Genomic DNA, 21,368 nt, shown 5'->3' with positions numbered 1-21,368 from the left:
AAGTGATTACATCTATGCCATGCAAAACTGTACAATAATATTACAATGAAAAAACCTAAAAAATTTTTTTTAAAAATAAATGATATGAAACTGTCATACATTAAAAAAAAAAAAAAAAAAAAAAAAAAGCAGGTATAATTGCTCTGAAATACCAAGAGTGGTTTTATTTGTGGATTTCTTCTCCATCAATGAAGTTTTTTTTTTTTTTTTTTAAACTGTGGCTGGAAAGAAAGAAGAAACAAGTTGTGGAATTGCCTCACTGCACAACAAGGTGTTGGAGATCTACAGCAGATTGGCTCTTTGGGGGCTTTTTTCTCAAATAGGATTTGAGTACACAAGTCCATTTAATCTTCTAGAGCTATACTCATGCCTACAGCTGTGGGGTGAGATTCATGTCAGCACAGTAGCAGGCCTGCACAAAGTCTACATACCACTGAAGCCTTATCCTTAGAACTTAAGTGGTACATAAGCCCGCTACACAAGGGTGAATCATAGCCTGGTGAAAAACTTCAAATTTTATGAACATGGTTGAAAGAAACAAAGCTTCCAACAACCTAGAAATAGCTGGAATTTTAGGAACCTCTTATCTACCATTCAGTGGCTAGGCCTGCTCTCTTTTTAGTCTAACCCATCCAAGCTTCTTGATGTACAAAATGTATATTATCAGGGTGCACCCATTTGTCAAAAATTCTTCTGACTGCAGTGTATCATTCTGGAAGTCTGACGCTGTTCTAGGAATAATGTTTTACTTAAGCCCAAGGTTGTAGTTGTAATTAACTACATCCACCAAATACATTATCTGTGCTTTTGGTTTGTATGTAGAGAACACTGCATCCCTCTGCTCTGTTGTTTCATAAACCATATATATCTGAGTGCAACACATGGTGTTTGTAATTTTATCAAAATCAAGATTATGGCTCTTAACAGCACAAGTCAGAACTGCAAAACTGTTGAATAATAAAAATCCACATTTATAACAAACAAGCTAGCCCCTAAGAGACTGAGATGGAGAGAAAAGCTGCCTAAGTAATAGAACTATATTTTAAAACTAGCAAATGCAGTGGGTTTAGACGTGGTATGTGAAACAAAGTGCTAAAGCTTGGTTTGGGAATTATGAAATGTGGGATGTGTGATCTTTTTGGGAGCTTAAATTGATTTCCCGCACCTTTTTTCATTCTGGAGGCTATGGTCCTCAGGGACATGCTTAAATCTATTTGGAGCCTTTCAGTGACTGAAGCAAAGGTATTTGCTTAAACAGAGTATGTCCTGATAAATGAAGAATGGTTTCAGTCTTAACAAAATATATATATAGTGTACACAGAACATATGCTAATATATTAGTCAAAATTCAATGGGAGAGTATACATTGCCTGGATAAATGCAACCATATATAACTGGAAACTTTAAACAATGCCTAGTAGCAAACACCAAACCTTACAAGCCAACTGCTTCTGAGATATCAGACAAGAGTCTTACAGTTAAAATGACCAAGTTATTTTTCTTATCCCAATGAGAATCTAAAAAGCACACCTGCAACAGCCATGTTTTGTAATGTGTTCACAACAAAAATTTCAAGTGGCCTACACTTATTTGGACCCATCAGAACCGATTCCTTATATAACTGTAATTCCTAAAATGCTTTTTACTTTCAAATAATGTATGTGGACATTTGGTTTTCAACTGAGAACACAATTGCTATTTCTCCCTCTTTTTAAAAGGCATGATTTGTGTAAAATGTACAATACCAGACAAAATACAGTCATCTTGAAAAGGACACTGCCAAGAGCCAGAGGCCAACATAAGTACTGTATTTAACAGGCTAGGCTGCACAGGATGGGTCTCACCTTCCGGAATTCAGCTCTGTAAAGTGACAAATCCATGCTCCATCTGAAAATGTACATTTAAACAGGTTCATATTCACCATAAGAGGATAATAAGCAAATCTACTTGTTTGTTTAGAGTTAGTTTAAAAGTAAGCTGTATCTTGGTTCTTTGGTTCCATTTTCAACTGGAGCAGAGATGAAGCAAAAGGAATACACAGTTTGATTCCAGTTCTGCTACTGACCCTCCCATGTGGGATTATCTGACAGGTTTTTCCTAGCAGCCTCAAATCCTCCCTTTAACAGGTTAACATCAAAATATGATTAACATTAAATACAACATACAGTAAATACAAAACTAGTCTGCAACACTTTGAAACGTGAGGCCACGGTGGACTACACCAGGAGGAGGAGGAGGATGCAATTGTAGGAAGAGAAGCCTTTGGTGCACATGGAACAATATACAACCTTTAAGAGAAAGGTGACTATGGACTTTAAATAATGCCAGTCCTTCTGATATGTCTATGTGTGTCTCCTGCAAAGACATGAAAAGCTACTATGCTGGGAAGGGTCTCAGTGTTTGCCTGTCTGGTACTGATTTTACTATTCAATGCTAAGTTTATTTGTGACAACGAAACACATGGCACCAACATGATACCAAACAGGACAGGCAGGATTTTGATATGATACTTTATAGAAATTTTTGTATTCCCTCTCCTCCCTGTTCCAAAAAAACAGCCAAGCAACCAACCTTTGAATGATGGGTTTGTGTGTGGACAATCCACTCCATGCAGAATAAAACAGAACTAGCACCTAGGAGACCCTGCATGGTTACAAAGTAAAGGCAATGATCTGTGTCTCATCACTGTGTTTTGGTTGTGCCTGTAAATTAACCTAATTTGTCTGAACCCTACTTGAACTTACCCATAAGTTCCTTCAGTGAAGGGACCCTGGAAAATTCCCACTCATTTCAGCATCTATTAATGTGAATGGAACATGTTACATTGCTGACTGTAAGCACTTGGAATGATTTGATAGGAGCCATAAAAAAAATGCCAAATCATAGGAAAACCAGCTTTCTAAATACAAAAAGCCTTTTATATGCTTGAGTGGGGTCGTGGCATAAAGCTAGCAATGATCCCATTGGAAAAGGGAATGGACGATCTTCCTGCTTGACATCGGTTTGCTTTTTATCTTGCCTCCTCTTTATTCCCTTGATTTAAATGTCAGGCTCTTTGCCGAAAGAGAGGCCTGCATCTTCTGCTGATCCTGTCCTCTGGTGGTGTGATTTCTGCCTACAACCTGCATCGCTGTTGGAATCAAACAGCAGGGTATTGTATAGAAAAAAATTGAAACCACAGTCCAAAATGGCGGGAGAGGGAAATCATTAACCTCATCATCATGGCAGCTCTGGGCCACCAGGTGTCTTGAACTGCCACAACATGAACAGTATTAGGTCAGTGTCTTCAAGGTTCTTTGCTATGCTACAGCAACAACATATTCCACAGAGGCTCTTTTTGGGCTAACAGGACTCACATTTCATTGATGTAGATTGTATGCTAACATTTGATAATCAACGTAACAGCTTTCTGGTTAACATATGGCCAAGGAGGCTCGGAAGACCATTTCCTTTATCATTAAACCAGGTCAGTCACTGACCTTCTTTAGAAATGGTATCACCTATGATTTCTTCTGCACTATCTCACTGTTGTAGGGTGTATACTGTATCTGCAGAGATCCATGAGTGCCAAAGGTGTCAAGCTGCACAACGAGTGCCCGCCCCACTGGAAACCATGACGACGACAACATGGTTGAATGTTGCTCTTTGTTGTAGATGGGAGAGTGGTTCACTTTCAAATCAATGTTACTCTTACAGATGACAGGCAGGGGCATCTTCAAAATGAGGCTTACAGCTTTAGTTCTGCTACTGACAAGAGGAATAAAGGTCACTGAACACACCGTGGGGGATTTCTCCTAAAACAGTGAAGTGCCACCCAAAGGGAACATTCCTGCTCCTGCATATTATAAATATATGCCAGGTCTCCAATGTGTGTGTTACTTAGCATGAAAACGGGAACAACACAAATCTTTTTAAATTAAAGGTTCTCTTAAATAGGAATCCATCTTCTTCTGCATACACGATGCTTTTTCTCCTTGAATATATACATACGTATTTAATTCTTAAATTTGTGTATTTATTTAAACTCTCTACTGTAGTAAAATATGCATCGTTTAATAAGGATTTGCTGGCGACAATCAGATTGACATTCAAACATGGTGGCTAGCTGAAAGCTTTTCATGTGCCTCTGATGGACTGATTGCTCCCCACCAGGAGTGGGGTCTCTGTGCTACTCTTGTACAAGATAATTAGCTCTTGTATGGAAACAATCCATCTGATTTATTCTTTTAATTGATATTGTTCTGGTCTATTTAAGCTACTTTTTTTTTTTCCAAGTTAGTGGGGTAAATTTATCTGTAATAACGGAAGCAGCTGTAGCCACATGAAATGAAACCAGTACTAATACAAATCTATGGCATCTGTTGTTTACCAACACCCTAGGTTTGCTTGTTTGCTGCTGCTAAATCTGGGGAGGCCGAGGCAGCACTGAACAGCGCTAGAGAAGGCAAACCTTTTATCTTCTTCCCTCCCTTCCCCTCAGAACATTTTCAGAGGGAGCGGTAAGGGCGATGAAAGTGAGTACTGGGTTGAGTGAAAGGGAAGCCATGGGGATAATAAGCCGCAGTGATGTTGGATCTGAATGCTGAAGCAGTTCATGAGTCCCAACTCACGTGGTCAGAGCTCTCCAGGGAGAGACTTTTGGTCTTGTGAGGAGAAACTGGGCTGGGAGGACTACTTAGATTGGAACTGTTAGAAGCTGTAGAATGCCTTGGAGAATCAGAATCCTGCAGCCCAAAAAATGCAGAACATCATCAATAAGCAATAACACAACAGGAGTGAATCAGTCAGACCAAAAGAGTTGGTAGAGCTAAAGGTCTGCATACATTTCCCCCTAAGTTTTCTATCCAATAACACACTTTGCTCAATATTTGCTTTTCTGTGCATTTGAGCAAGTTGTCTAAAGCCCAGTGCACACAAGGCATAAGTAATCATGGTACACAGAAGACACATCTGCCTTTGTTGCAGACAAATGTTGGGTCTATTGCCTCACTGAGGTTTGCAACATTGGGTTGCTTCTGGACCCCCAGCTGCTCTTGGACTCCCATATATTAGTGGTGGCTGGAGACACTTTGTTTCACCCCTGGGTTTGGTTAAGAAGTCTCCTTTCTGATGTGGGCCGTGTCACAGTTATCTGCCCCTCTGTAACTTTCAAAGTGAATGCTGATGCAAAGCACTCTACATGGACTACCCTTGAGATCATGTCGAAGCTTCAGTTAGTGTAGAATGCACCTGCCCGCTCTGCAGTCTGAGCTGGCACTTAGTTCACTTTCATCTACAGTGTTGATTCTGATCTATAAAAGCCCTGGCAACCTCAAAGCCCCCATCTCTCCCTACATAATGCAGAGTGAGAGATTGGCTGAGGCATTTTTGCAGCCATCTTCAGTTTGAACCAGCAGGAGCATGTTGTTCCTTGTGAAGGACTCCTGACAATGGAATTCTCTCTCTCTATTACTCTGACCTTTACGCTCATCTGTTTACTCAGGATTCTGCCCTGAGGAGCATGAAGGGGGGATGCAGCGAGGTGGTGGCTCAGAGGGGTATTATTTGTACATGCTTCTAGAGACGTAGTGAACGGCGTGTTTTATAAATGGTGTAACAGATGAAACAATAATTAATTTCTCATCTCCCTTTCAATATTTTGGTGGAATGCAGATAAAACTTGTCAGAAGAGAAGATTTTTTTTTTGAATTTTTACATATTAACTGATTAATTCTAGGCATTCAATGAACACAAAACCAATGTGTCTTTTTTATGACTCATCTGCTTATGGCCTAAGCTTTCTTGCTGCCAAAAGGAATACTCTTCCTTTTAGCTACAAATGGTCAGTATCAAGTTTGTGCAGCTACTTTATCAAGCTACTACATTCATGAGTATACCACCTCAATGCATTTTCTGCACATCTGCCCAGATGTTTAAAGCTGACATAGTCTGACTAAAATCCTGTCAACAAGTCTCAAAAGACAAACAATAGAACATTTTATTTTGAACAATGATTTCTAAGCTTCTTAGGGCCAAATCCTGCTCTGTTGCACCAGTGTTATTCCAGATTTATCCCAGCAAAACTGAGACTAGAATTTGGGCCCTATTCAGTATCCACAGTTTGCAGTTTTCTTCCCTTCGCTCTTGTTACTCACCTCTCGTTCGTAGTCCCTTGTCGGCACGTCACTGCCTTGGTCTAAACCACCAGAGGACAGTGAACCATCTGATGGCGATGCCATGGGCTGACGCTTGGCTCCATAGCTCCCTCCTGAGAATTCCCGCCGCAAAGCACTGCCGTTCTGTGCCGATGATCCTAAAAAGTGTGTGTGAATAAAACTACATCACGGATGTGTGTGCAAGACACTAAGAAGTTGGCTAGCTGTTACTTTGTTTAGTTTTGCTTTCCTACAGAACCTCCTTCTACATAATCTTACTTCCCTGTTTTCCATGTACTCTGGATGACATGGTGGATGTGCTCATGCACTGGAATGCTGCAATATCTAGGCAGGATGATGGGAGTAAAATTTAACCCTTCCATGTCAGCAGCCAAATTTCCAGTGCTGTTACATGCACAGAAGGCTCCAAGTAATTAACTCTAACAACAAAGTTAAAAAAACCCAAAACATTGGGGGGAATGGACAATTTGCCATTGACTTCAATGACAGCAGGATGAAGCCTTTAAGTAGCAGTCAGGAAATCACAGTATTGAGGAATACAGTACTAATTCTGAGATTATTCTAATACCATCAAGATATATATGTTCTAAGAAACAGCAAACACCATGTGGGATTTTCAGAAGTTCTCAGCTTTAGTCTAATTGGTAAAACATTCCCATTGGCTTCAGTGAGAACAGAGCTGGGCCACTGCTGAGCAACTTTGAAAATCCTGCTCAACAAGCACAGCTGTAATGTTCCTGTATGGGGCAGTGTTAGGTTATAACGTTTCTGCACAGGGCTTGTGGCAAGACAGACACTCACTTGCTGCCAGCCCGCTACTGGCGCTCATCGATCGGCCTGGTTCTGTGCGGGATTTTGTGATAGATGGGATACTGACAGAGCCACTGAACATGGTCCGACTTTCCTGAGGCCGAAGATTCTGCAGTGCAGGGAGACACAAAGAGAGAAAGGTTTGTGTTCATTAGTTCATTTACTACTGAGTCAGCAGTGTGCTATAGGGCGGAGATACCAAGTTAAAAAAACCCAACCCTAAATTCCCTCACCTTCCCTAATTTTCTGGGTGACAGGTCATCAAATTTGCAGGATACTATTTTGCAGCTAAGTGCAGAGACTGGAAGAACACACAGCATGAAAGTGAAGATTTGAATTACATGGACATATGCAGACAACTGAAAGAACATTCTAATACAGGAGTTGGCAACCTTTCACAAGTGATGTGCCGAGTCTTCATTTATTCACTCTGATTTAAGGTTTCATGTGCCAGTAGTACATTTTAACGTTTTCAGAAGGTCTCTTTCTATAAATATAATATATAACTAAACTATTGTTGTATGTAATTAAGGATTTTAAAATGTTTAAGAAGCTTCATTTAAAGTTAAATTAAAATGCAGAGCCCCCCAGACTGGTGGCCAGGACCTGGGCAGTGTGAGTGCCACTGAAAATCAGCTCACGTGCCACCTTTGGCACACGTGCCATAGATTGCCTACCCTTGTTCTAACAGAATCAGAATTTTCTTGCTGATGTTGACAAGGAGCCTGACAACTGACAATTTAGATAATATAGTCATTTAAAAAAAGATGCTTAATATAAAGCATTGTTTCTAGCTAGATCTTTCCAAGTAGTATTTTATTGAAATGTATCTCTTTAATGCCATAATTTGTGGCTTGTATATATTTTGTTTGACACGATTATCTAATCAGCCCCTGATGCCTGCAGTGTATTTCTTGCAGTTATACAGACATATTAGGCCAAACCGTGCTTTCAGTTATGCTCAAGTAACTCTGCTACTTTTAGTGGAGTTACTCCAGAACTTCATGGGAATAGTTAAAGGCAAACTTTGGCCTTCTGTTTTCAGGTTATATTGCACAGACAAGAATATTTTAGTCTGAACTCTAATCAGTTGCTTTTGGTTTTCTGTAAGTATTTTCATTTATTGTCATCCCAAATTAGGCTCATTCTACTGTTTCCAGTGTGACTGCCTGTCTCTCGAGCTTTAGCTAAACATACGCATGTACTTATCTTGCTCCTCAAGTGGTTTGTATATAGAACTCATTAGCATTAATGGCAATTAGGTACATCAAACCTCTTCACACAGAGGTGGAAAAACAGCCCCCTTGTAAACAAACAAACAAACAAAACCCAACCCCAGACCCAAACAGTTTATAGCACTGAGCAGTTTATAGCACTCATTCCATTTTGTCCTTAAAATCCACCCCCTCCTTATACTACTTTTTTTTAAATCTCTAATACCCATGAAATCTTCATTATACTAAGGTAACACAGGTAAGTATGAAAGAAAATTCACAACTGCAGCTGCCTTCTGAAGTAAGATTATTACTGAAACTTAAAAATGCAATAAAAAGTTTGAAATTGGCTCTGCTCAACCCTCCTATGGGGATTTTCTCAGAGAGAATCAGACATGTAGCAATTTGTTAGTGAAATATCCTGCACCACAAAAAATAAAGCCGCTCAGCCAGATCCACACTATGTTTATGGCAGGGAAAAGCCCTAACCCAGACGTTCCATTACTGTCATGCCATTTCCATTTTTTTTTTAATAAACAGTTTGCAGACTCTGTAGCCCTTCCCCTCATGCACAAAATCGTGTTCCCAATACATAATTTGTAACGCTTTTATTATTAGATTTTAAAACCAGTTCTTTCACCTAGACTGTATTTATTACTACGTAAGAGATACCTTAGCTGCAAGGAATCTCAAATCTACCTTTAGGGAGAAAACATGAAGAAGTCAGCATGCCACTGCCACTGTCAGCCCCCATAGCGAGAGAGGTTAAAAAGATCTGAACACACGTCTAGTGCCAGACCATTTTATTAAACAATATTTTTTTTCCTTTTATAGAAGAATCATATTAAATTACAGTTTCTTATTGTCTAATAGCATGTCAGTAATAATACAGGCATACCAAAACAGTATTTAAAGTCAGCGTATGGGGAAAATGTGAGCTTGAACCATTTCATACAGTCTGCATCACATCACTTTGTAGTTCTCATCGGTTGATAAAGAGGCGTATAAAACACATCTCCATATCTATACGCTTATTCTTACCATCTGTTGGAGGTGACATATGTACAATAATTTAAAGTATCAATTTCTCTAGGTAGGTTACAGCTAAAAAGAAGGTTTCTAGATAATGAATGGATTAAAGTTAGCAATGCAGTTAGAACATGAAAAGTGCTAAGAATCATTGTTGTTACTTTCCTTTTGTTACTGCCATTGTTTTTAATGCTGCACTTACAATCAATCCTGAGTTGTTAAGAGATGTCCCCTCTTCACTCTCACATGTGGAGTGAACAATTCATTTTTAATTTCCAATAAGCAAACAAAGAATTGTGAATTTCTTTCCAAGATCTCTCTCAGTCACCAACATAAGAGAATCTGAGATGCTAGGTATGGAAAAGTCCTATTGATTATCCGGTCTGTCTCCCTGCCAATGTTGGATTGTTCCCAACAGTACTTTAGGAAATATCTGCAGGTTTTAAAAAGTGCCTTTCAAATAATTCCCAAGAAAATATTGTCCTGCATTGTTTGTATGCTCTTTTTTCAGAAAGCAGTGAACAAATGAAATATATTTGACAAAAACCTTATCTCACTCTCAGAACATGAAATGGAATATCTAGTGCTTGTTCTTGTGCCATCCAGACGCACATGGTAAGCAATTCTGATACAGTTTACAACAACGTGAGCATATGGATAGTCCAGCAACAGTAAAGACTGCACAGAATGGTAAGGGATTAAGTACTCAAGGGTGCTCGGCTCTTGAAGTATTCTGAGATACACTAGGGAAAGCCAAATACAGCACCTTGAGTTGTTACATGTTGAGATTAATACACTGGAAATGCAAAAAGAGGCTTCTATGCTTGTCAGATGAGGAGCATATGGTTCTTCAAAGAGAATTGGTACGTTTAATGATAAGGTGGCTAACCTCCTTAACAGAAAGTAAGCAACCTCAATCAATGAAGCGGGTGGGGCTGGGAACAAAATGTTGTTACTTGGAAAGAATACATTTAAAGAGATCAGCTGTAACACATTCAACCATTAAAGATGGCAGACACAAAATGTGAGCACCATTGTTTTTCCTTATTTCTGTTTGGAAAGTCCATGTAATCCTTATATATGTGTATTCCTTCAGAGCAAATGTTTCACTGTTCTTCTAAAAAAAAAAATCAATGCCAGTAAAGAACAGAAACAACAGTAACAAAACAGCATGCACACAACACAGACAAAGAATTCACATAAGAGAACAAACAGCATTTAAAAGCAGTGGTTATAAAATAGCAAAGAGCAGCAGGTCATTAAGAAAAAATATCCCTGAGACAGCCATTTAAACACACACACAAATCAGACAATTCAAATCTCAGCATATAAAATCCATCACCAGCACTGAACCAAGCAAAAATAAACAGTGACTATAAGATATGCCTTTGAAGAGGAAATAATTGCAGAGACCTGCTTGCAGAGCAGTCTGAGTTCATTGTAGTGATGGATGGCGAAAGTCACTTAGTTCAGTGTATCAGAATGCAGATCATGATCTGAGTCAGAGAATGAAATAGACGCGGGGAGGGTTGCCTACTCTGCACAGATACAATGGTTGGTAGATCTGCATAATGGTGGATCTATGGGCTTTCCTCCTGCTCCTCTACCATGTTGCCACCAATCTACCCCCAAACCGTACCTCCATGTGGCCTTCCTTAATTCACCTCTTTACACAATGAAACTACACCAGTTCTGCTGCACATAGGCCTTCCAGAGCCATGGGTGATTGGGTGAAATTTGTCTCTATAGGAGATTTCCATTGTATTTTCTAAGCAGCCTCCTACTGGGATTTATATTTATTTATCACCAAACAAGCCTTGTCTTACTATTTCCCACTATATGGGGTTATTTTGGTCATATGAAATCACAAAGCAATATATGAGAGCCCATGTGCGCTACAAACCCATTGTTTAATTCAGATTGTTGAGTCCATCCTGTTCAGGTTCTTATAGTGCGCTCATTGCTTTGGTATTGGAGTACCTCCCAAGTGTCCTTAGGCTAAGTGGAAAAAAGCCCAAACATCTCCTCCAGCCACAGCAAAGCAGAGAAGATACATTCCTTCACACAAGCCAAGCATCTTCTGCTCTAAGGAGCTTGAGCTGAGCCTCACACAGAGGGCTCCTGAGTTACTGGTGTCACTCCAGTTTTATACTGGTGTAACATCACTGATTTCAATGTAACTGCAATGTTAGTACTGTGGGTGCTCTATTTTTACCAGGACTTTACACAGCAAGGGCACAATCAAGCAGCCCTCAGTGATTTCAGTGCAGTCACTCGGAAGGGATGTAGGACTGGGTCCTGAAATACACCCGCATGTTTTAAGTACAGAAAATAATGTGTGCACCAAGGGGGATAGTCATTGATGCAAAGTGGGACTTCAGTGGGGCATAAGCCTTGCGTTGGCCTTTGCACAAAACATGAATTTTAACCCTACTTAATAAGGATGATGGTGTTGTTTTGTTGTTATTTTTGCATTGAGTTGGGTATTCTTCTCACATATTCCACACAACTTTCCACCCAACAGACTAAGCCACAAATTTAAACATTGAACAAACCAGAGGCAGACGACCACATATAGACCATCTTCTCCAAAATGCTGTTGCTTTGATTTTGCTTATTTTGTGGTTGTGATGGTCAGGACCTTTCTAACAGTGACAACTGACCATGTATTCAGTCCTCGGGATTTAATTGTGCATGGCTGCCCTCTTATGATTCCCCAGAACTTTCCTGCTGACAACCTTTCCGTATTGCAGTTTCCTCCCCTTTTATGTGAAAGAGTAACTTTCCCTCAGGAGTCCAAATTCTTGTAAGTATTGTACATAGGCACAGACCTGAAAACCCTATCCAGCAACAGGAACCTGCTACCCAAATCTGCAGATACTGCTTCTTTTGCAGAGGGCTTATAAAGCAGTGTGAAAGGGCATTCCGAGCAGTCTAGGAGTCAAAGTTTTGCATATAGGTGCATAAAGGGCCTGAATCCAAAGCCCACGGCAGTCAACAAGAGTCTTTTCTTGGAGTTCAGTGAGTGTTGAATCAGACCCATACAATCCTGATCAAGCAATGACAGCTATGTACAATCTCCCTTGCAGATTATTCCTGGTCCTGCTGGAGATAATGTAGCAGGGCAGTTATGACAGAACTGTAGGCCGGAACACGGTGCACAGTAACAATATGTTTTGCAATGTATGTGTGTGAACTTTTTAATATTATTCATTATTTGTATTACTATAGAGCCCTGGATTCCCAGTGATGGACCATGGACCTCTCAGTGCTCGGCACTATGCAAACACAGTACAAAGTGGCTGTCCTACCCTAAAGATTTTACCATCCAAGTCCAAGTGTCTGTTCATCGCCTCTTGTCCTTCCTCAGTCTCTGCTTAAATATAGTTATAGGATTTGCTTTCTCCATAATGAAGCTCACACTATTTTTGTTTTTTTCCTTTGTCACTCTCTTTGTCTATTATCTTGTTGTAGGTTTATCTAATTTAGACTGTAAACTCTTCAGGGCACAAAATGAGTCTCTCTTTTAACTCTTGTAAAGGACCATACAAAAGTTCTTGCACTACAGAAAAATTTATTTTTAATAAACATCTCAGAAGTCTGGCTCAACATAGGTATATCCTGAGCCCTTTTCCAGCCCAAACCTATCAAGAATACAGAATATCTTTCCTTTGCTGACTGCTAGAAGATGAAGACTGTGGAATATAAAGCTCTATAATTTAATCTTCCACACCCTTTTTAGTAATTTAAAAAATAACATTATTTTCATAGGAAAAAGGTTCAGTCCAATAATTTTGCCCAGTAATTTTTTAAGCTATGAAAAATTGTTTCTTCATATGTCACCAACAGTGCAAAACATCAAGATGGAATGAGAATGCAAAACAGCAGGGGGAGAGTTAAGAGGTGAAAGAAACCATTCACAACATTTTGTTTCTCCCATGTTATTAGCTAGGCAAAAGGAAAACCACACAGTGTTAGTACAGTGAACACTCAACTCAGCCGTTCATACCCTGGGAGTCACAAAGGCTGGTGTACCAGCGACAGAACGCAGAGATGGGGAGTATGCAGGGTTTATGGAATCATAAAAGAGGAATTTTTCAGCTGAATTAACAGTCATGTGATAAACGTGCTCAAAGTTGCTCGGAGAGGAGATCAGACTGAAGTGATGAGGGGATGGATATGGAAAACACGGCTATCAAAGACAACAGAGAGAAAAAGATAATGAGGGATGGTTTCACTGGTTAGACAGGAGGCAAAATTACCGACAAACACCATCTGCAGGGATAAGCATAATTTGAAAGACCGGATCAAATTCACTGTTAAGTATCCTGCTTGCAAGAAAATAGGCAGATCCTTAGATTACCCTCCCCACCCCCTTATCGTCTTCTTTACATTGTATCCCATATCCCTGTGACCCTTGCTACAGCCATAAACTTTAAACAAATCAAACTTGTAACTCATTGGGAATGGATTCTAATATTTATTATTATTTAATACTTCAAACAGCACCATAGATGTGCCTGGTGCTTTACAGACAAAGGAAAAGCATCAGATCCCTGCCTTGAGGAGCTTACAATCTAAGTTAGACATAACACAAACAAGGGAGGGTGAACAAAGATGAGATGGTAAGGGAGGGACGATTTGGAGGTACGACAGTGAAAAAGCTTAAGACCTACTTCTTTTTATGCAGACATTTTGAGGATTTCATTTAAAAAAAAACAGTCAACATATTATAGTTACAGGGAACAAAATGTGTCAGCAGGGCAGGAATGGAGGTGAGCATGGGAAGGGGAACTGGTTAGTTTCAGGCTAGTGGGGTGAAATTTACCTGGTGTAGAAGGACAGGGCAAGGTCTATGCATCAGTAAAGACCCAAATAAGACCTATCGGACTTTAGGCCCTGTACTGTCTCTCTGTGCAGCAGTGAATTACACTATCAGTGCATGAGGCAGAAAGATACTCAGAAATGCAAGTATTTTTATAGGTCAAGTCAGCATTGTTGGGTGCTTTGCTCCCAAAATGTAAAATATAGACAAAGGAAAAAAGTGAATTAAATCTGCAAATTCGACAAAACCGATTTCTATTTAGTCTCCAAAAAGACTGACATAGGTGCTTTTGTGATTCGAAGACATCTATATCCAGGAGATGTATTTGAATATTTTTAACGCTCATTTTCCCTCCATCTACAGAATCATTCCATATGTACATATTCAGCAGGTCATTCTGCTTCAGGCTGGAATGGCCAATGGCCACTGGCAAACCAGACCAGTTTTTCCTAATCTTCAGCCCCTTCTGATTCCCTTGTCGAACCAATCTCACCAATTTTTGAAAAAAAGAACCTGAGCAATGTTAGGATTTAAAAAATAAAATACGATGCAAGATAGCTGCAAATCAGTCAGGTGACTTGTCTGCTAAACCTAAGGCACTACATTTTACCCAAGGAATTTATGGAAGTTTAGGAAAACATTAAGTAATAGCCCAATATATATTATCTCCAGTATCAAACAATAGTTATTACTGTTCTCTACTGTTACCTTAATGTGAGCTGGTAAAATCCCAACAATTTACTTTTTAGCATTTTTGTGTTGTGAAGCATTGCACATCAATAAAGCATCACTTACTTACTTACAGCATTTGGTGTATAATGTATACTAATTGTCATTAATACAGTTAGCAGAATCTAGGATATTAGTACTATCATCAGTGTAAGAGAAGCCACTTTTCTGATAATGGTCCCAAGTGGAAAGCAGAGATTGCTGAGTCAGCTGCAGAAAATAGTGTACTTGCTGTAGAATGAAGCTATGTTTTAAAAAGCCAATAAGGAAGGGAAGCTTGGAAGCAGACAGCAGGCCCGCAGCAGACCATAAAAATGTTTAGCCAGCATGCATTAATGTGGAAATGCCAGGATACAGCAGCACTTCTGAAAACTAATCCTTCCTCCAAGGATCATAGGATGTCTTCAAATGCAGGGTTCCCACTGGCTTTACGTAATACTAAAAGTATATAATAATAATTATTCTGAATGCCTCTGCATGTAAAATTCTACGTGTTTCAGTAAATCTGGTTGGTTACTGACATATAATGAATTATGCATCATGAAGTCAGATTTAAGTATAATGAATACAAGTTCAAATATAATGGCTGTCAAGAATAGTCCTGTAAGGAAAATATCAGGCATGCAGAGTATGAATGTAAGATCAGTCCTGCATATGCGATGGACACAGATAGTTGGTATGTGCTGCAGTAAGCGTAATTCCAGAATTCGGATCTTCACTATAAGGGAGCATCCATGATAAAGTGGCTTCAAGAGTCAAGAGGGCAGAAGGGAGGCCAGAAAATGTACTGAATTGCCAGGACAAAAGTTCATGTGTTTTTAATTGGTGACAGGCTGCTAGGGGAAAAAAGTGTAAATACATAAGTCTGGGGATACTAACAGGAATGATTCTAAATTACACAAATCAAGACAGTGATCCAGAACTAAGTACATATAACATATACAATTACAGCGCTATTAGTGGCAGATAAGAACTTTTGTTCTTTTAAGAAGGTGAACCTGCTTACCACAAAGAGACTCAAACTCACCATTAAAATATAATGGAAGTATAGTTGTTAAAAACTTTACAGTTTTATTGCCTTTTGTATTTTCACCATCATGGCCCCAATCCTACACCGAGCTCGGACAGGCTCTGTCTGCACAGGAGCCCCACTGGGTATGTTTACACTGCAGCTGGCAGTGAGCCTTCCAGCTTGGGCAGACTCACACTAAAAATGGGAGTGTGGATGTTCTGGCTTAGGCTGGAGCTCAGACTCTGAAGCCTAGAGGCCTGGGTGGGCTAGAGAGCCTAAATTTCTGCTGAAGCCGGAATGTCCACACTGCTAGTTTTAACATGCTAGTGCAGGCCCTGTAGTGTGAGTCTGTCAACACAGGCCGGAGACTCATTCCCAGCTACAGTGTAGACATACCCACTGAGATCAATGGGGCTATGTGCAGATGCATGGGTAAATCCACAGCGAGTACAGTGTAGCATTGTGTTAAAAGGCAGCAATTTACTCCAATCACACCCAACAGTTTGATTTACTCCTTAAAACAGTCAACTTTTCAAAAACAGATGCCTGAGCTGTGCTCACGAAGTACATATAAGCACCCACAAACCTGGAAACTGCACACACAAAGCAATGACATCTTTATGAACATACTGTTACAGGCAAATTCAAAAATACATGCTGTGCAGTTGTATGTCCATGTGCTGGAATCTATTTTGAAGAATGTGTCCCACAGTTTGGAACAGCTAAAAACTCTCAATTTACCAATTATCATTTTGTAACTTTAAGGTTTTGAAATTAAAATCTTAAAATTGTAATTAAATTTTAAATTAGTGCTGTACAATACATATTTACAGACAGTCCCTGCTCAGAGAAGTTTCTACTCCAAAAGCAACACACAGATAAGACACAGAAGAGGGATTAGAGTACAAAATTAAGCCTGTTTCCTCCTTTTCCTCCCTGCCCTTCAATTTTTTAAAAGGGCATTTTATTGCTCATAAAAAAATGGGTAAAGCATGGGCATAGACAGTACAGGATTTCCTCACACACTGCCCTGCCAATGTGCCTCAGCCTAGATCTGAAGGATCAACTTTAGGAGTTTAAACTCTATAGTTCATCCAGTCTTTGGCCTTGCCCCTGAGAATTTCAGTTAGCGTCAACTGCGATAGTGGATGTGTTCGTTGTAGGGACAGTTCTCCACTAGAAACTCAACCCATTTGACAATGGTCACCAAGGAGATGTTAGACAACAGTTATTTGACATTACTACCTTCTTGAGCTAGATATAAACTGTAGACCCAGAGATAAAAGTCTCCATATCTCACAATCAAACTCCTCTCATCAATCCTATGATAAATATCTATCCTGCATCAGGATCTACAGGCAAGGACCCTTCTGTTTGTGCAGCATCCCACTGACTTCAATGAAATCTCATACTGAGAGTATGGGTCCATGCTAGCAGCTCCTCATGTAGGACTGGGGTAGCTAAGGATTCACTCAAATGAATAAGGGTGGAAAATTGAGCCCTTTTTTTCTTCGTATTTTCAGCCTTTGTTTTTTTAACATTTTTGCATTATAACATTTAAAGGACGCATTGTTTACTTTAAATATGAAACCGTACAAATGCAATTCTTTGACTTTTCTCAAATAAAAAGAAAAATTACAGCTGGTAAAAATAGTCTGACAAATGCATTTTAGCTGTGACATGATTAACCTGCACAGTTTGCACCCCCGGGTGGTAGAAACCTAGAAATATAAAAAGAATTGAGCGTGTCCTTGTCTAGTTCTGCTTTAAAAGGGAGTTCGAAAAATAAAATGTTCCAATCTTTTCCGTATTTCTTGGAAATAATTTCATGAACACTTTATTTTCTAAGGCAGAAAATGCAATCTGAGCACCATGAATAAAAAAAGTCCCAAATCAGAACTACTATCCACTCAGGTGTACATCACTATTTAAATGTTCATAACAAGCCGCGAGCTTGTGAAATAATTTCAAAGGCATTTATTTCCTTTCCTTCAAAGAGGAACTGTCATACAGGAAAAGCACAGAGATCTATCAGACTAACACTCTAGTCTCTTCGCCTTTCTCTTTATTTTTGTACCTTGTGTTCTAGTCCTTAAAACTATTCTGTGTTTAGATAATGGCTTGCCCACTCCCAGCCCATCTTCTATTCCCTACTGATCCTTGAGTGAAGTCATCATAAATTACATTTGATTTGTAACATCACATTCAGTTGTATGGTAACAGAGTGTAATGGCAGAAACACAGTATTTGGACTTCAGTGCAGCAGGGGAAACAGCTGCCTGGAGAAGAATCCTTATCCAGGTACAAATTCTGAAAGTACGCAAAGGGAGTGCAGAGAATTTCTGTCAAGGTTTCAATTGCTCTTACTACAGATGTCCCCTTTTCCTCTTTGCTTCAGTGTGAACAAAATAGACTAATAAAGGTTTATCTAGTCCAGTCCCGTGTCTCTCTCAAGAGGAAGCTGTAAAAGAACCCCATGTAGCATTTCTTAGGGGAAATTTTCTTCCTGACCCCAGGGGATTACCATGGTGATTGACATAACTCGTCATTTTTATCCTAAGTCGTGTAGCACTGCAGGCACAACTGTAATAATGAATGTCAAATCCAGTTTAACCTCTGTAATATATCCTAACATTGAGGTCCATATGTTAACCTCTAGCAGTGAGTTCTTACAGCTAACTTCAGTACTAAACTGCAATAGTGAAGTCGTCCTACGCTGTATATAAATTTAATGTCCTTTAATCCACTCTAAGCGCAAAGTGGAAATCACACATTTTCTCCAAAATTTCATATTCCCAGGTGAGAATTAGAAAACGAATCCTACCTCTAAATATGAGACCATTTAATTAAAATAAGGCCTGTTTAATCAGAACGAGTTTAGAGCTAAATGTCTTTTAGAACTGGGGACACTGAGGAAAAACAATGGTGCTCCCAAAATGTTAACACTGGATTAATGCATTTTTATAAACTAGCTCAGAAAGGGACACTTCACACTTCCACTCAGTTCAGTTTTGCTCCAAGGAGTGGGGCTAGGTCCTCAGTTTTTGCACCTATTGGCTCCCATACGCTCCCTTCCACTGAGGGTGACTAACAGTATTGCTTTTTGACCCACCTCCAGGAGAAGCAGATACTCCTTCCTCTAGGAAAGTCATCCTTTTTTAAAAGTTCCAGCTAAAAGTGCAGAAGTCAAAAGAAACGTTCTCTCATGTATAGCTTTAACCCTAAACCCTTCACCTCCAAAAATTACCTTAAAGTAACTGAAGTTGAGATCCAAAACCAGCCCTTTTCCAGCAGTTCTTTATTAGTGAGATAAACGCTGGCTGTTTGCCAAGTTCCCATACAGCTGCCTCAGGCACTTCACTACCTGTCTTGTTCTTATTTGACTAATAATTACCGTTTGTTGTTTATTGCCTATTCTCACTACACATGCTGTCAATACTATGATTCTCAGAGTGCTCCATTACTGGTTAGAGAGTGTTCATTCTCGGCACATATACTTTCCTCAGGTCATGACCAGATACTGCCAAAGTAGGTAATGTTCAATAGGCAGGGCTTTATGATAATGTGCAATGTCAAAGTACCATCCGCTGCAAAACTGAGGTAAAACAAACATTCCGAAGTCAGAAATTATGCCCCAAACCCTAAGTAGTGCAATACCATTGCACGCATCCTTTTTTTGCCTTACCATTATCCTCTCCACTTTTTCTCAAGGACCATTAATGGTTGCAATCAATTTCTACTGCCTTCTGCCCATAAACTTCAGTTAAGAGTGATCATGCCCATTGTATTTATGATAAATGCCTACAAGTTACATGAACAAATCTTTATTCAGGCTACTACCCCTCAAAACTCATTCACTTCAGTGGGTGTTTAATTATTAAAAAAAAATAAATTGTAGTTTTCACACAAGAGGCTCTGTTTCAGTGATCCGAGCATACACAGCAGCCTGGCTGGAGACAGTGGAAAATGGGAACTTCAGCATCGATAAAACCTGGGCCCAAAACACAGTAGAACTGATACGGTTCCACTATACAAGGCGAGCAGGCTGCAGAGAGACCAAGCAGAGGGCTCTACATATGGCAATGAAACACTGGACTTAGGAGAATGGACATTCCATGCACGAGTCAAAACCAGGCACCACAGATACTACTGCTGTTCTGAGACTGTAATACCAGTGTCAAAGCTGCTGCGTGGCCTTTGGCAGGGGAACCCATCTCTCCTTATTTCCATAGAGAACACAAGTCCAAACCCTATTAATTTGGACTGTGAGCAGAGGTGGTTGTTTTCCCTCAGAATGTGTGCTATATGAACAGCTCATTTGAGTGATTGCGCATAAATTAATGGTGGCTCATGCCTGTCTTGACAGGTGAGGCACAAATGACAAAATCGTTATTTCTACCTGTAGCAACGCGATGACTCACGGGTGGGACCTCCTGCTGCTTATCCTGGGAATTAGATCTCTTTCCAGCTCCAGAGCACCCTCTGCAGGCTGGTGTCTCGCCTTTTGCTGGGCCCGAGTCCCTCCTGGACCTCGGTGCCCCTTTCAGGCCAAGGTGCTGCCCCCTGGCAGTACCCCCACAAAACTGGGTCTCCCTTCCCCGGGGAACCCCCACCCTCTATTCCCACCTCGCTTCAGTCTATGGCCACTGCCAGTCCTCAACTACCCCCCCGTTCCCTGGGGCAGACTGCAGTGTACATGCCACTCATCGCCAGCAAGGGGTGTTTTGGACCTGCTGCCTCTGCCTGCCCTCTGCAACCCCAATACCTTCTTTGGCTTTTAACAAGGCCTGCAGCCTGGGGGGTTTCTAGGCTGGAGCTCCCCAGCTTCTTGGGCATTCCCCCAGCCCTGCTTAGCTCCCAGCAGCCAGGCCCATCCCTCTCAACAACTAGAGAGAGAGACTGTCTCTGGCTTCTGATCCCAGCCCTCTTATAAGGGCTAACTGGGTCCTCATTAAACCAGCTTCAGCCTGGCCCCCAGCTGACGCTGCTTTCCCCGATCAGCCCCACTTTTCCTTCCCTGCCACAGCCCTCTCCCTGGGCTGTTTTAAGCCTTTTAAGGCAGGAGCGGGTGACCCAGGGCTGGGCCAACCATTTAGGCAACCTAGGCGGTTGCCTAGGACGCTGGGATTTGGGGTGCGCCATTTTCTTCGGCAGTGACCGCAGCGGCCAGATCTTCGGCCTCCCCGGTCACCACCGGCATTTAGGGAGCTGGGGCAGGGGAGGGCTCCCTGCAGCATGTAAGGGGAGGAGGGGCGGCATGCAGGAGAAATCCCTGCCTCAGCTCACCCCTTCCACGCCTCCTCCCCGAGCATGCCGTGCCTTCTTCACTTCTCCCGCCTCCCAGGCGTGCGGCGTCTAAGCTGATTGGTGCCGCAAGCCTGGGAGGCGGGAGAAGTGAAGCAGCGACGGCGTGCTCAGGGTGCTCGTGCTTGTGCATGGAGCAGGAGTAAGCTGGGGTGGGGGTGTGCCTCAGGGCAGAGGGTGGGGGGTGGGGAACTGCAGCGACGGCGTGCTCAGGGTGCTCGTGCTTGTGCATGGAGCAGGAGTAAGCTGGGGTGGGGGGGTCCCTCAGGGCGGAGGGTGGGGGGTGGGGA

General features: G+C 41.0%; 1 protein-coding gene across 4 annotated transcripts in view; it reads right to left on the bottom strand.

Annotated features, from left to right (window-relative positions):
* Positions 1-4,230: 4,230 nt before the first annotated feature.
* The window catches only part of CDC42BPA (CDC42 binding protein kinase alpha), a 346,923-nt gene continuing 329,785 nt past the window's right edge, over positions 4,231-21,368 (bottom strand). The window contains exons 35-38 of one of the 4 annotated variants that reach the window (XM_032798238.2): positions 13,218-13,400; positions 6,957-7,074; positions 6,135-6,292; positions 4,231-4,724 (exon numbers count right to left, since the gene is read on the bottom strand). In XM_032798238.2, coding sequence (XP_032654129.1) covers positions 4,593-4,724; positions 6,135-6,292; positions 6,957-7,074; positions 13,218-13,400 — 591 coding nt within the window. In that variant the 3' untranslated portion in view covers positions 4,231-4,592. Of the gene's footprint in view, positions 4,725-6,134; positions 6,293-6,956; positions 7,075-13,217; positions 13,401-13,668; positions 15,599-21,368 lie in introns of those variants that run through there. The other 3 variants (XM_032798235.2, XM_032798237.2, XM_075064288.1) reach the window with 3 other exon arrangements.

The sequence above is a fragment of the Chelonoidis abingdonii genome, chromosome 3 (genome assembly GCF_003597395.2).
Source record: "Chelonoidis abingdonii isolate Lonesome George chromosome 3, CheloAbing_2.0, whole genome shotgun sequence".
Classification (NCBI taxonomy): domain Eukaryota; kingdom Metazoa; phylum Chordata; order Testudines; family Testudinidae; genus Chelonoidis; species Chelonoidis abingdonii.
This window is presented reverse-complemented; position numbering and strand designations above follow the sequence as displayed.